The sequence below is a fragment of the Vanessa atalanta genome, chromosome 29, assembly GCF_905147765.1.
Source record: "Vanessa atalanta chromosome 29, ilVanAtal1.2, whole genome shotgun sequence".
NCBI classification, from domain to species: Eukaryota; Metazoa; Arthropoda; class Insecta; order Lepidoptera; family Nymphalidae; genus Vanessa; species Vanessa atalanta.
In genome coordinates this window covers 3,276,724-3,294,392 of record NC_061899.1, presented here as the reverse complement: position 1 = coordinate 3,294,392, position 17,669 = coordinate 3,276,724, and the positions used below count along the sequence as shown (strand labels likewise).

The following is a 17,669-nucleotide window of genomic DNA, read 5'->3' as shown; positions in this document are numbered from 1 at the left end:
ATTAATGTTGCCCGCTTCAAAAATCGTAGCGACAACAGGCCTTCCACGCCTCAAAATCCGGTACTGACATTGACAATTACGTAACCAAAAATTCATCAATTTTAAATGAAAAATCATACATAAATATTATTTTATTCATGACAAAAATAAAAGACGATAAATTTTAATAGCATCTTATCATTATAAGCTCGTAATAAAACGTTATCGTAATCGCTGTTATAAAGTTACAAACATATTGAATATTTTTGTGTTTAATCGTTGTAAATGATAAAACTAAGACCTATTGAGCTACCTCGATAAACGGTGATGGTCCAGATGGTCCAGAATACGACCTGAACCCATGGATTATCATTTAACATGAGATTTTACATTTAAATACTCGTAATTGTTTCTTCTTTCTTCTTAACCTTGCTTTGCACAGATAGAATAAAAGTCTATGTGAAAATTTTATATTAAAACACAAATACATAATATACCTATGAAGCTATCTTCATGCTTGTACGGAGAATAACAAAGTTTCATCACAATCGGATGAATCTTTAGGAACTCATAGACGACATATAAACTTAAGTTTTTGTCATTGAACCTACCATTCCGCTATTGACGCTTATTTGTTAACAATGAGACCACTCCTGGGCATCTCCTGGGCTAAGACGGACCTGATATCATTTAAAAAGTGCAAAATATCCCGAGTTTATTAATTTTTAACTCAATTTTTTTTAACTACAAAACTATCTAAGTCTCATTGTAAAACCCTTGGATTATGTAAATTTTTATTTTATTAAGTAACACGCAAGTTTATTTTCGTTACATATATTCTTGTAACATTCATATTATTAACTTGAAGTATCCGTGATAACAGTTGTATAAAAGCAATAAATTCCTAATAAAACGTTGTACCCTACATTGGTAACCTAAAAAACGTAGTAACCTACATAAGTACCTACGACCTTTTCTGTTAACTAAAGACTAGTGAAGTTGATAATAAACTAAATAGGAGCTTTATTAATTGTTGTCTTATAAAAAATGCTATATAGATAGATTTATCAGGCTCGAATTACAAATTTCACTTTTAGTATTTGTAATTGATTATTTCTTTAAAATTGTAACCTTTTGTCGCTCATTCCTAGATTTATAATTAAATAATTATAAAGTTTAGTATTATAATCAGATGATTATAATCAGGTGCTATGTTAAATTACAATTGATATTTTTCAAACATTATTTTTGCAAGACATAAATATTGTTAACATATCGCACAACGCCATCTAGAAAAATCAGTCGGAAATAATGAGAACTGCGTAACGGAAACAATTTTTAACATTTATTATTTTATTCTTCTCCTATGTTTAGATTCTCTTGATAAGATTTTTATAAACATTATTTTATTAAATTATTAAAATTGTTTTTGACGTCACAAAAGCATTTTATTCATTAAAATTATCGTTCTTAAATCAGAACGCAGCCACAAAACACCGGTAAAAAGATACCATTCAAAAGCATTCATTCAATTTCACATTCAAGTTTGAATTGAAAGTTTTGTCAATTGAAATCGAGGCTGAAGTACTCATGAAGTAGTTAGGTGTGGTGTGTGTGACGGTAGCGTTGATTTACAATGGCGTGCTTTATTATTGAATATTTTACTCTTTTGATCTTCTTTTTATCACTTGGTAAGTTGAAATTAACTTATTTTATATCTGTATTTTTATAATTTATAGTGTTTGAACAAGCTATATCATATAACACGACGCTACCAGTTAAATTGTTCAATTGTTAGTGTTTACTACTTGTGACGACAACGTTTAACGACACACCCTGTTTAGTATGAAATTCAAAATAATACATTGTTTTTCATCCTTATATCCATTATAAAATTTCATACATTAGCACCTCATGCTAGAGAGCTAAATTACAATAACTTTTATTAAATATACAATATTTTGCATCACGTATACTTTTAAGACAGTGTAATGTGTTTCAAACATCAAAACGAACGTTGAATAATGAATTTTTATATCAAAAATTATGGTATAATTCTATAAAAACCGCGGGAATCGAATATCGATCCATTTTAACGCAACAACAACCAACGGCGTTGACGACCGGGTAGAGGGTGAACTCTAGGCAATAATATGACAACCGGTATAAACGCTACCCCTTATATTTAATTACGCATAGTAATTGGATAAATAACTGAACTAAAAGTTCAATCTACGTATTTTAAAATAATAATTAATGTAGATTAAGTATATTGATTTATATAAACATCAATTAACTACAAGTATTTAAAACGGGATATTTACCATGGTTTTTATTTTTATTTGGCGGAGCTCGAGCTAAATACGAAAAATCATGTCTTTTGAACAAGACATTCGTAGATAATGTCAAAATATCGATGTCTGGTTTTAAATATTTGTAATAAAAATAACCATGTTAATTTAAAATCTTATAAACATAAATTTATTGTCGAAAACTATTTAAAGACAAATAAATTCAAAACACGTTTTTTACTATATTAAAAACAGTATATTAATTATTTAAGACTATACTAAATTCTGTACATTGAACTTATTATATTTACAAAAATATTACACACTTAATAAAATGTCTTTCTAAAATGGTGTTGGGTAACTCGTTTATAAACTCAAACCACTATATTCTTAACAATAGTAAGCAAGAAAGTGAAGTTGAATTATTAATCTCTGGGTGCTATGAAACAATGAAATTACAATGAAATAAGATAATAAATAGAGAAGTATTTATGATTTATGACATCAAGTTGACATTTAAAAGGATTTAATTTTTGCAAGTCTTTTAGTACACTCATAAATTATTTCCATTGCAACTTATATAATTTATACTAATATTATAAATGCGAAATAACTCTTTTTAACGGCCAAACCAATGATAGATTGAACCAAATCACATTCACTTTGTGCATGCCTGTCTGGGTAGGTACCACTCATCAGATATTCTACCGCCAAACAGCAGTACTCAGTATTGTTGTGTTCCGGTTAGAAGGGTGAGTGAGCCAGTGTAACTACAGGCACAAGGGACGTAACATCTTAGTTCCCAAGGTTGGTGGCACATTAGTGATGTAAGGAATGGTTAATATTTCATACAGCGACATTGTCTACGGGCTGTGGTGACCACTTAGCATATGGTGGCCCATTTGCTTGTCCGCCTACCATTAACATAAAAAAAAAGTCAAATTTAAGATGAAGCAAGCTAGACAAAGAAATTTAGACATACAGAGTTACTTTTGCATTTATAATAACAGTGCAGAAGAATTACTTTTTAATACTTGGCTTCATTTGGTAGTAGAGCTTTGTGCAAGCCCATCTGGGTAGGTACCACCCTCTCATCATATCCATCGCCAAGCAGCAATTTAGTGTTCCGATTTGAAGGGTGAGGGATGTGTGTGACAGGCAAAATGACATAATATCTTAGTTTCCAAGATTGATGACAAATTAATGTGTAAGGAATAATTAATTATGGGCTGTGGTACCTAAAAAAGGAAGACAGACCACCCGGTGTCTGAAATTCGACTGTAATTCCTAGTAATATTTAAATACTCATTATAATTAAAAAAATATAAACTTTAAGTTCCTACATATAATATAAAATTGTTTATATGTAAAGTTATCTTTACTGATAAATATATTTTTTTTTTGTATGTCACTGCTTATTAAAAATGTACGTATTTTTGTTCATCATGACCTAACGATATTATCGTTTATTATTGATAAGGTATAAAGTAAGTGTAATGATTATTTCTTTTAAAATAAGAAATTTGAATAACAATTATGTTATTCTATGAAATAGATTTAAAATAAATAGAATACCAAGTTAAATGATGTTGATGTCTAGTACTTAAATAGGAGTCCCATTATAAGGGTATGTGGACTTATAAATAAATTATAGAATATCCACTCAAAACCAGGCACGCTCCAACAAAGTGGGATGATGAGAGCTTCATTGCCGGTAAAAATGACAATAAAATGCAATCCTTTATAAAAATATATTATTTACTAATAATATAATTTATTAAGTATTCTACTGCCAAACAAATGTGCTTAGTATTGTTGTGCTCCAAATTTTAAGAGTAAGTCAGTTAAACTGCAGGCACAAGATACAGCTTAGCTTAGATTGATGGTGCAATGGTGTGATGGATGGATAAGGAATGGTTAATATTTATTACAGCACCAGTGTCTATATGTCTTGGTGACTAATCATCAGGTGGCATTCACTCATTCCCCAACATATTAGATAAAAAAAAAATTATGACAGTAGGAAAATATATACAGATACTTTTTTATTGTACACTGTAGATGCACATAGGTGATCTTATCGCTAAAAATAAATCTCTCCCTGACAATCTTTGGGCATAGGTCTTAACAAAGCGGTTTAGAAGGGTATACTAAATTAGATAAAAATATGTATACATACATAAGGATATTCTATGTATATTTAATACATATATACTTCAATTAGTATAAAAGTAATATTTATCTTCAACTTGTATTGTTTATGAATATTTAAACAACGATAATTGTCATGTCTCATTGTAACTAATATTTATATGTTTTTATTGTATATGTTACTGAATAATATAGCACATACCATATAGAGCTTGTGGATAAATAGTTAGTATATTGCATTTAAGTATAAATTGTAATCATATGTCATTAAATACAGATGTTTATATTTTAAAGGCTTTTTAAAGGATTCTTATATATAAGAAGCTGAAATCTGAATACAAACATAGATAAAAAGTATCATTTTCCACAATAGCCAATAAAACCCAATAGCTGTAATAAGTTATAAGCTATATATTATAAGCTTTATGTGATGTATAATTAATTTCGTCCTCCGTGAGGGACAGAAGATGACTAAGCTTTTTTGATAAGATTTTTGGTCTCACTCTGTTCTTCTGATATGAGGAAAACTAAATTATAGTAGTTTGTCTAAGTAATAAGTTTGTCTGTTGAACACAGACACACTAATAACTTAGTTTTATTATTGTAACAGCTAGCTGTGCCTCGCGGTTTTAGCCCTTTTGTTATTATAAAATCGAATAATAATAATATATAAAAACCAAATATTAATTATATAATGTCCTGAAAACTGATTTTAAACATAATACATATTGTGTAAATACATATGACTAGCCTTTTAATTAACAGCCTAGCCTTCTTACTAAGCGACATAGTTTGTATCTTTGGCGACTAGCTTTATTAGTCTTATCTTCTTAGTAGCGCCGTTTCTATGGCAAGCGACTAGTTTAATTAGCTTTTCAATTAATAGCCTAGTCTTTTTACAAAACGCCGCTTTTGAATAAATAGCCTTCACATTAATTAAACTGAAATTGATAAATCGTCGTTTTACTTAACTGATAAACAGTTTTTATGTAAGACTGTAAGTTGTAATAATAGCTTTTAATAGAATCAACCAATTTTTAAAAGAATCAGAGAGACAAATAATAAGGAACTTCGTGACAAAAATATTGGGTTTTTCGGTAACTTGCGAATAACCATATTAAAAAGGGTAGTTATTTTAAAATAACAGACAGACGTAATAATGAAATAATGTTTTCGTTGTTTTAATTCACAGGCAACTGTCAGCGAACTCCGACAATTTCGCACATAACTCAAGAACAGATAAGAGATATCGGCGGTCAAGTTGATCTGGACTGTTCCGTCCATTATGCACAGGACTATCCAGTGCTCTGGGTATGTATTAATCCTGTCTGTTTTGAACCACGACTAACAATAACACGACTAACAAATAGCCGAGATGGCCCAGTGGTTAGAACGCGTGCATCTTAACCGATGATTTCGGGTTCAAACCCAGGCAGGCACCACTGAAATTTCATGTGCTTAATTTGTGTTTATAATTCATCTCGTGCTCGGCGGTGAAGGAAAACATCGTGAGGAAACCTGCATGTGTCTAATTTCAACGAAATTCAGCCACATGTGTATTCCGCCAACCCGCATTGGAGCAGCGTGGTGGAATATGCTCCAAACCTTCTCCTCAAAGGGAGAGGAGGCCTTTATCCCAGCAGTGGGACATTTACGGGCTGCTTATGTTTATGTTATGTAACAATAACAAGGGAGATCCTAAGTGTTCTCTATCTACTGTCATAATCCGGTTGAAAGTCAAAGTGTATCTAAAATATTAATCCTTGGATTGCTACAAAAACATTCTCGACAGTAAAACTCACTGGCACAATCTGGAGATTTGAAGCCAGGAACTCGGGTTCCTTGTCCTTAGAAATTAGATAATACTACTTAATTACTTCCTACGGTATATCTTTATATATATGTAGGCAATATTGTTTTGTGTACTGTACACAAATTAAGCCCATGGATACATGACTGAATTTGACAGATCATCAGTTTAAACATTCACGTGTCTTGGCTGTACTTGTTCGATCGATATTCTGAGCATGGCTTATATCAATTCCATAATTTAAAGTCAACGCCCTGTTCTAAATTATATGGTTCACTGAGTCATTCGGATATAATTTTCAGAATAAGGAAATGATCGATTTATTATTATAGATCTATTGTCATAGGACCCGCATTTGTAGCTAATATAAAGCGACCACGTTCGCTATGCTACCGCTATAAAACAAATACCATTCGAATCAATTGGTTTTTGGAGCTGAGATGCCTCTAACTGGCTGTTTAACTGTACCGTCAACATCCAAATATTGACGTCGGTAGGGTTAACAAAAATATTTTAACAATTTATTAATATTAATTATTTTGTTCTTCTATTTATTATTAAATTGTATATTACATTATATTAAGCTAAAAAATTCCAAACTTATTAGCCTTACTCAAAGATTTAAAGACGTCTGTAAGAACCTTCTTTCATTTTATATTCCAATTTTGTGTTTTTTTTTTCAGCTCAAATATGATCGTCATAAGTCAACGGAGTCACTTCCTCTATCAACGAATTCCGGTCTAATTATTCGTGATTCAAGATTTTCATTGCGTTTTGATGCTGCATCTGCTACATATACATTATCTGTGAGTATAAGTATTCCAAGTAACGAAGCCTGTATGGAACATTAAGGTATTTGACAGTTGGCATTTGACAAGTTTGACAAGTTATTGTTGGCAATATTTATTGTTATTTTTTTAGTAAGATCCATTGCTTCCTAAGACAAATTCTGAGAGGAGACAATTTCGGCAATCAAATCACCAATTGACATTGACAAATCATTAGTTAAATAAGCTCTCTCCCTCTTACAAATGACAAACCTATCATGACAGAAAAGGAAATCAGTGTTTAACTAAACTGCTATAGAATGTTTGCCTGTACTAAGAAATGAGAATGCCTAACTAAAAAAACTACTAAGCCGATACATGTAAAACTTATACCAGAAACAACAATGGCTTTCTAATGTTTTACTATATAATAGTACTAGCTATCGGACCCGGATTCGTACGGATAATAAGGGTCTATATAAACCATTTATATTATAAAACACATCACTATTGTAAGATTTTAAATTAACATGGTTATTTTTATTACTAACAGTATTTAAAACGGGATATTTACCATTTTTTTTATTTTTATTTGTTGGAGCTCAACAAATTCTGTTACATCACTATTGGTTTACATATTTTGTCCACTAACATATTTCAGGTAATTTATACACTAAATCTTAAACCTTCCTCATTAATCACTCCGTCAATTAGAGATAACCATATAAAAACAGTTTGTTAGTTTTTAAGTTTGTCATGTACAGACATGACGGGACGACTTTATTTCATAATATGTAGTGATTGTATTAGTAACAGCGTTTCGCAATTTCATTTTATACTTTTGATGACAAGCATGTATTTCATATTCTTGTAACATATCTACTAGCTAAACTCGCGGTTTTAATCGCGCCAAATTTATAAGACTACCTATACCACACAATCGTCACTTTGAGTCCTCATGGGGTAAATTAAAAACCGTCTATGTCACTGTCCTCTAGACTCTTATCTGTATAAAAAATGTCATCTAAATCAGTACAGTGGTTTAAGCATGATAGACATACTTACTATATTGGAATAGATTTTATACTTGCTTTGCATTTTTAATGCTTAATATTACAAATCAATGTTTGTTTATTTCTCTTTGTTCATTCCAGATAAAAGACATCCAGGAGACTGATGCGGGCTGGTATCTCTGTCAAGTTATAATGTCAGTAAGCAACAAGATAACCGCAGAGGTTGAGCTGCAAGTTCGAAGACCTCCGATCATATCTGATAATTCAACGAGATCCATTGTGACCAGTCAGGGAGAAAGTAAGTACCTATATAGTAATTGCTTGTGCGATTGAATCGAAATGATTATGTACCGTCAACGTCGAAATATAATTTTAGTTGTAAAGGTAGAGTTAGTATGAGAATTTTAACTTTTTTTAAAAATTAAAAACTTTCTAAAAAAAAAAAGTAATTCAGATTAATTTGATTCTTTTTTTTACATGTCATGTCATTTTTTTTTACATGCTGGAACTCAACTGCAATTAAAACCAAAATGGTTTACTCATTGCTTGTAAATTAAATATATAATAAAGTCAACTGGAACATAACAGAACTCACATTTTACATTCAGATATTTCGAGGGGGATTAAAAGTGGGGATGAATTCAATATTGCCAACCTAATGACAACAGCTCTTGTACTAGGTGACTGGTTAAAAACCCCCCGAAATAAAAAAAAAACATTACCCTCTTCATAATATTACTATTTATACAATCTTTATTTCAATATATACCAACATTTATTTAATATATAGTATTAGTCTGTATTATAATCAATAAATAAAAACAAATCTAGGTGCCCAAATGGAATGTTACGCTGGTGGATTCCCGCCTCCAAAGATATCGTGGCGTCGTGAGAACAACGCCATTTTACCAACTGGTGGCTCCATCTACCGGTAAGTTTATTCGCTTCTCTACACAGTATAAAACAAAGTACCCGCCGTCTGTACGCCTAGATCTTTTAAAGTACGCCTCGAATTTTAATGCGGTTTTCATCAATAAACAAGAGGAAGGTTTATGTGTATAATACATGTATACTATAGTAGAGAATAGCCAGGAATTAAACTGTTGAGTAATTAAGACACAGTATCAAAAAACTGAGCCGAGATGGCCCAGTGGTTAGAACGCGTGCATCTTAACCGATGATTTCGGGTTCAAAACCAGGCAGGCACCACTGAAATTTCATGTGCTTAATTTGTGTTTATAATTCATCTCGTGCTCGGCGGTGAAGGAAAACATCGTGAGGAAACCCGCATGTGTCTAATTTCAACGAAATTCTGCCACATGTGTATTCCGCCAACCCGCATTGGAGCAGCATGGTGGAATATGCTCCAAACCTTCTCCTCAAAGGGAGAGGAGGCCTTTATCCCAGCAGTGGGACATTTACGGGCTGCTAATGCTAAATCAAAAAACTTATATATAATCCAAAATATTTTCTTCCAGTGGCAACATATTGAAAATGAACTCAGTGCACAAGGAAGACCGTGGAACGTACTACTGTGTGGCCGAAAACGGAGTAGGCAGAGGCGCAAGAAGAAATATTAACTTGGAAGTAGAATTTGCACCTGTCGTCACTGTACCCCGACCTCGATTAGGACAGGTACCATCTTTTAAAGCTCACCTTACCTTATAAGGCAGAAATCCAGAGCCATAAGCTACGAGTATATTTATTACTTTTCTGTTATGTTCTTTCTGTTACTCGTGCACTGTTGTAACCGACTATTGTGATTGATATTATAGTAAATAACGCAAATTACTTTGTGATATTTCAAAATCGTGTTCTGTGGTGAGTTTTGAGTTCATAAAGCAGAAAGTACAAATAGATAGAATACTTGATTCGAGTAGGCTTTTACAAGCTCTTTTCAATCGACATTTTACAGAATTAAATGTAGATTAGACAGAGAACCGCCAAGAAACTCAGTAGTTACTCTTTTTCGATATGATATACAAAGTTATGTCAGTTTAATACAATTGAAGTTATATAATACATCATACCTGAAAATCAAGAAGTATTGAGTTCTTATCATCTATATAATCTTGTGTTGAATAATATGCCTTGATTATTATTATTTTTTTTTTTTTATCAATTTGAATTGATGAATTGACTTAATAAAAATAGTCTAGACAACATTATGTCAGGAATACAGGTATCTATAATAATTTATATAAAAACTCTTGAGTTACTTGTTGTTTGATATGTAATTATTATGTACTTGTAAAGAAACTATTAATATTTGTTGAGTGATTTTTTTGATGTCTTATATATTGTTAAATCAATTTCCAGGCACTCCAATATGACATGGATTTAGAGTGTCACGTTGAAGCGTACCCGCCACCAGCTATAACCTGGCTCAAAAACGAGGTGCAGCTGTCCAACAACCAACATTACAGGTGAGAAAGTAGAAACTACCTATGACCCATTAACAAGACTGCCATAACAATAATAAATATTTGAAAAATCTAATTAACTTTTCACTTAATCGGACGAATCAGAGCCTGAGAAAAAGAGATAAAATGAGTTTAGTGTTTCATCACAAAGAGCTTTTAACTTAATTGTAGTTTTTAGACGTAATTTAGACGTAATTGCAATGGTAGAAAAGACTTCCTTTAATATATATATACCTTAACTAACAAGAAAATCAGTAGTTCCTTAAAGGTATGGTTATTTTGATTTATTTTGACTTCAATAACTATTAGGAATATTTGAAATTCAATTTCAGGATCTCTCACTTCGCAACAGCAGACGAATTCACAGACACGACACTGCGTGTGATAACAATTGAGAAACGTCAATACGGTCTGTTCACATGCAAGGCACAGAACAAACTGGGCACCGCACAGGGAACTGTGGAACTGTTTGGTATGATCTATTTAATATTGTAAATTGAAACAGATTCTTTTTAAGCAGAATTTTTTTTTAAAAAGCTTGTCGATCAGAATATTTGATGATAAAAGTTTTATTTTTAAACAGCTTTTTGTTTTAAATGTTGATGGGTAGTTTGTTGATACGAGGTGGTTTGTTTTTCAATTGTTTTGCTTGTTTAATAAAACAAATAAATTAATCAGTGAACTGATCCAACGAATGTTACATATTGTATGTTTTATGAAATTGGCATTCGACAGAAACGAATATTCACTCGAGTGAATGTTCTTCAGAATGTATTATCTTAGAGAAAACTATCTCCTTAATAGTTTTCTCTCTAACATACCTGTTAGTGGCTTTAATTCCACAGTTAAATTCTGTCTTACATGTGTTTTTAAATGCTTGTACAGATTTGTATGAGTAAAATTCATAATCAGTAATCTTAGTTTAGTGTATACATCCCATTTGTTATATAATGAACTAATCAAAGTTTAAGCTTTCTTGACTCAGTAATATTGGCTGAGTGTTGATAGTCAGACAGGATAAACCATCTGGTATGACTAGAATATAGAATTTTTATGTTGCATTTTTTTATTATCAATATTGAAACTGTTAGTTACATAAGGTATAAGAGATATTTGAATATATTTGCATGAAAAAAATACAATTGCATGCAAGCTATATCTTGCTTATGTTTAATCAGTAGACGGAGGTTCGAATCCTGCTCTCCAAATTTAAGTATGATAAAATTATATTCCTGTCTTGCGTAGAGCGTACATCATATATTTATTTGGCATTACAATTTGGATGTTTTTAATTTCGTGGCTGCCGTGTTTAAAAAAAAAAATAGGTGTATTTTGTTTTGCTGCATGATAGAAATGATAATCCCCGTGTGCCCGCCCGCGTGCGGCCAGACGCGCTACGCCGCCGCCGCCGCCGCGCCCGCCCCGCGCCGCCTCGCCGCGCTCGCCCTCGCCGCCGCGCTCGCCAGGTACGCACGCACACATGCACGCACGCACGCACACTCCCGGGGGCATTATATCGAGCCACTAGACCAACGAGACTGTCTCTTAATTCCAATTACACCAAGACAGTGTTTGAAGTCACTGCTGACATATTTTTTTTAAATGGTTGGCTGACTGGCAAATTGACCTAATAAGTGGCAATCATCGCCCATAAACATTGACACAAAAAATATTACCAATTAATTCTATCATCAAACATTACTAATCAATACTACACAAGGTATATACTACAAAAAAAAAATAATTTAAAAACATATAACGGTTAGCAGATTATCAACTGTCACATGCAGGTTTTCCTAACAGTGTTTTCCTTCAACATTTCATCACAATTATTTATAAACACAAATTAAGTACACGAAAATTCAGTTATTTTAACAACTGGGTATATACTTTTACTGGATACATTTTTGGTAATTTCTTATTATTCATCACGAATGTCTGTTTTTTTATTTGTGCATGAATGCAAGAATGTTCTATATGAATCGTTGTTCTTTATTTTTCAATTTATATGCTTTGAGATAAAACATTATCCAATTAAAATATTTGCATGTGTGGAATGAGCTATCTGTATGTCTTTATTAGAAATGTCATGATTAAATCCTACTTAATCATTTTGTTTTGTGTTTAAATGCGTTATTTTGTCTCCGATTTTAAAAAATACAGCAGATACTCGATTGTTCGAACTAATTGGGACCGAGACTTGTTCGGATAATCGAAATGTAGGTACTTAGAGACAAGATAACAACAAAAACAACTCATTTTTACATAAAAACAGCAGATTATTACAATTTTACATATATAGTAACATATAATATGTTTTAATATTTATATATATATATAAATAAATAATATCCTCAATTCTTAATAACGGCTGCAATGTAAGGTTCGGATATTCACTAACTAAATACATTAACAAATATTAATTCTCACTTGAATCGTCACGTATAAGGGATAAACATCTACTGTCAACCATGGAATCAACCATAATATGTTAAGTCGCTTGTGCTTGTAATTACACTGGCTCACTCAATCTTGAAACCAATCAAGGATACTGATGGATTCTTAGAGATAGATAAAACTTAGACTAATACATCTTTCTTTATATATTTAAATATATTGAATAATATAACCAAACCACTGTTACTACGTTGAGTATGGAAGAGATTTTAGCATCAAAACAGCTTTGTACGTGCTTAGTTTTGTTTAAAACACTGTTAGTTTTTATTTTTATAATCTGATGTACAATACATTGTATTTTTTATTTTTAAACTAATCCACTTGACCAATCATATATTTTACTTTCAAAGTTCCTACAGTAAATTCATCAGTATTCATAACCTCATTTTCCACAAATACATACTGATTACCGCCGCTGTTAATCCAATGCTTATGATGCCGCAGGTCATAGTTAATCACAAACTAAAGTCAATTTAGACAAGTCTGACTTTACAAATCAAATCAAAATATACTTTATTCAAGTAGGCTTTTACGAGCACTTTTGGATGGTCAATTAACAAACTATTTAAAGTAAAGCTACCACCGGTTCGGAATGTAGATTGTACCGAGAAGAACCGGCAAGAAACTCAGTAGTTACATTTTCAACATCTAAAAATACAGTCATGTTAGTAAAATACAATTATATACCTCTGGCCTGGAAGTCAGGCTGCGTAATGTTTAGCACGTTCTTGTGCATGTGTGTGCCAAATTGTTTTTATAACATGTGTGTTTGTATATCCCAGAATCTTCAGTACCAGATATTAACTACCCCGGCCTCAGACTGGACCCGGAGATCTACGGCAGTGCGGCGTCGCGGGCTCGCGTACCAACAGTAATGACTCTATCAACAATAATTACATATCTTCTGAAGTATTTACAATAATTAATTGATGTGATGAATTCGATCGAAAACGTTTTGGGAGTGTTAAAATGCTGTATCGAATATGATATAGGTCGTAGACATTTTGATAAGCAATGTTTCGTATGCTCAGCTAAAAATAGACAAAATTTTACATTAAAATCACGACTGCACTGAATGAATTGATTCATGTATAGCCAGTGTCCTTCGGGTGTCATCCAAATCAGGCATTTAAAATTTACACGCCTTTTTGGACAGTCGTGTTAACAAGTGTTTATGTGTAATATGCGACTTGGTATGAATTATTTAAACAGAAAATTATTTGAAATTGGTAAATGTATGTCATTGACTTATGTATATAATACTAGACGCGCTGCTCGGTACTGAGAATTTACGTACTAAGTTACGGTCAATTGACCACAATTTAGTCCAATGCGAGCAAGCAAGAGTAGCTGACGGTCGTTGAAAGCAACGATTTTTAAAGCAATTGTTTCCTAATAAATTCGGACAAGTTTTCAGCATCTATTTTCTCAAGTAAACCCCCCTCGGTTTATCCCCTTCCGCTTTCTACCCCTTTTCGTTATTGTGACACAATTTTAGTTTTGAACTTGTCTTGTAGTATACGTATAAGTCAATGATGTATGTGTTTTGGATGTGCCATTTTGATATTATGAGATTCTATTCTAAAAAAAATATCAATAAGCAATAATAATTAATGTTGTAGAAGATTTTTAGAATTAAATTTTGGAGGAAATTATTAACAATTAAAGATTTTGGTAAAAATAAAAGAGTAAATTAATATTCTACGTTATTAGTGATTGATTTGTTAATAATGCTATGGCAACATTCCGCTTTTAATTTAACATTTTTTAAACAGATTGATAAAACGCGCCATTTTTTAATGTTATTTAAAAACTGATATTAGAAATTGATTTGTATATTATGATTTTTTTTGTATTAAAAATGGCAACTCAGGCAATATTTTGCCGTATTTTTTTTTACATAACATAATTTACTTATAAACTTTTCTTAGCGGGTGTTTAGTGAAACACTTACCTCTCCTTCTGACTTCGTCGATTTTACATTTGAAAGAAGGAGACAAACTATATAACTTTTTTTATTATATATTAAATGAAATGAATGTACTTTAAATATCAAAACCAAGAATGTTCTTAATTGTAACTACGTACAAATAATTTCTAGTTTAGATATAGTTTTTATATGACTACCCAGACAAGATTTTTTATACAAGCAATACGAACGACTTTCTATGATATTATGGCAAATAATATCTAGACTACTCTCAATTGTATCTTTAAAAATTCGTAATGTGTGTTTTTGTATATTTTTGTACTGCAATATTATACAAAATTTCTTGTCAAATACTAGTAATCCTTTAAGACTGTGTGACTTGACATCATAAATAGTAACCGTTATTATAGAACGATAGACAAAACATAATACTTTAACCAAAAGTGAACTCATAGATTTTGCTGTTCTCTCTGATTGTTTTTAGATCTGTGTTTTAAAGTAAATACTACGAGTACGAGTAGTAGCGAGTAACTCTCGCTTTTCGCTTTGATTAATAATGCAAATCATAACATTTAACAAGTAAAGTCAAGTTCAAACGCCGAACCGCCCCATTTTGATGTCACGTAGAGTTATGAAAATTTAGAGCGACCAATTTTTTTTAAATTTATAATACAAAAGCTGCATATGATGTCGGTAACATAATCTTACGAGGTTATTAATGTTTAACAATCAACATGTACACATATAATATTTTATAATTGTCTGTCCTGACGAAGATTTAAATTTAATGAAGATTATTATATTCGTATACTAATATGTAATCGTTCAACATACATTCGGAGATAATATTCGAAGATTTAAAATATTATATATCTTTGATATCGTACATTTGCTAAGGAACTTATAAATTAAAAAAAAAAAAAATGAAATATTTTTTTATGAATGTTTACTGGACTGACAATAAACTTTCTGACAAATATTGTATCAGTATTGGGGGGATCTATTTTAGTATCAGAACGTATGGTGACAAGGCAGACGCCGGGAAGTGAGGAGGGGGTATAGTTAAATCAAATCTAGTTTATTCAAGTAAACTTCACAACGAAGCGTTTTTGAATCGTCAATATTAAAATACTACCGAAGTTTCGGAAAGCAGCCTCCAGCGAGAAGAAACGGCAAGAAAATCGCAAGTGTTAGGTCGCAAGTGTTGTATCTAATATTAATAATATTAAAAATGCGTCTGTCTGTCACGCTTTAACGACCACTGAATCGAATTTGATGAAATTTTTATATGAAGAAAACTTGAACCGCAAGAAAAGACTGTTTACAATTTTATAACTAAAACCTACCACCGACCATCCCCCCTAACACGCGGTTGAATACTATTGGGTCTATATTGAATATTAATGTTATTCTTCGTCCGGACAAACGTTAGTAAATATGAAAATCGTGTTTATATGTAAGTAATGGTTTGTGATAGCTTTGACTGCTTTACGCATTTTAATGAATCTCCTATAGTATAGTATCTCCTAAGTTTATGGACATGCAGACGGATCCTGTCCATCACCAAGCTTTTTATGTCATTTAAACAATTCCAATAGACGGTATCGTGATTATATTTTTTCTTTTTATTATTGTAATAAGCTCTTAAATAATTTTTATTAATTGTATTTTTGATTATTTTTAAAATTATGTAATCGCTAGACTGATTTCATTCCATCCGTTTAGTTTTTTAAAACATTTTTGTATTATTATTTTTTTTAATACAAATTGTACGTGATTGTCTTTTTTATCTGTAACTCATCAATAATCCGTCGTTTTGTTGTAATGACGTCATGGTAGTTTAGGTAGGGACTAACAATATGGACATAATCTTCTTATAACATAACTAGCGACTCGCCCCGACTTCGCGCGGGTTCAATGCTGATACTAAATATACTACAGAATGCCTTACGTTTACAGCTTTTTGTCATCTACATCTTCGAAAATATTCATTTAAATTACATGCTGTAAAGGGCCATATTGTTCTATATTAAATGCACAATGTGTGTATTGTTTAAAATCGCTTCGTACAAAGTCCATTATTTCTCGTAAAAAGATTGACTTATACCATCTACCTAGCCTTTTTAAGTGAAATGTAGTAAAGAACCGGTCAATTCCGAGTTGTGTGTTGTTTCGTACCTAAGCAATCGTGACGTCGCGCCAATATGACGAATTAATAAGATCTGTCGTAAATATTTATTCTGATAAGACGCCAATGAATCATGAATTTCATGAAACATTATATTTTAAGTAACTTTTATTTACATTACAATAATATTTTGTATAGATTAACGTTTGATTCCTTAAAATAAGCGTAATTTTATGTATTCTTTGCAAACTCCCAATGTTTTATAGTGATTTTTGTTGCAATAAAGGTTTTTAATAAAATTAAATTGTTGTCATTTTAACTATATTTTCATGTCGTATATATATTTTTTTTATTAAAGCCGTTTGGAGTCGAGGATTTGCCTACATATATTAAAAAAAAAAGCAGCGAAAACTAAGTAAAACTCTTTAATTGACTATCTTCTACCTTTATCTATATAAAGACATATATATGAACACGTGTAATAACTTTATTTTTATTGAAAATAAATAAATAACATATAACTGTACCCAAAAATATTTTTGTCGGTTCATTGTTATAATTTTTTTTTAAATTAAATAAAGTTTTTCTATTATATTGGCGCGTTTTCGCCCGACTACTTACGAGAGCTATGTACGAGTGGGATCTTAACCATTCTCCTTACGCACTTCAAACTAAAACAACAACACCGACTACTGCTTGGCGATAGAATATCTGATGGGT

At 31.5% G+C, this 17,669-nt stretch overlaps 1 protein-coding gene across 1 annotated transcript; it reads left to right on the top strand.

Moving 5' to 3' along the window:
* Window positions 1-1,541: 1,541 nt before the first annotated feature.
* LOC125075068 (lachesin) lies at window positions 1,542-15,882 on the top strand. Its single transcript, XM_047686644.1, has 10 exons — window positions 1,542-1,670; window positions 5,614-5,732; window positions 6,915-7,037; window positions 8,153-8,309; window positions 8,843-8,942; window positions 9,490-9,646; window positions 10,331-10,437; window positions 10,767-10,906; window positions 11,786-11,900; window positions 13,674-15,882. Exons 1-10 carry the CDS (start codon window positions 1,616-1,618, stop codon window positions 13,693-13,695), a joined length of 1,095 nt encoding a protein of 364 aa, XP_047542600.1. The 5' UTR covers window positions 1,542-1,615; the 3' UTR covers window positions 13,696-15,882.
* Window positions 15,883-17,669: the final 1,787 nt, after the last annotated feature.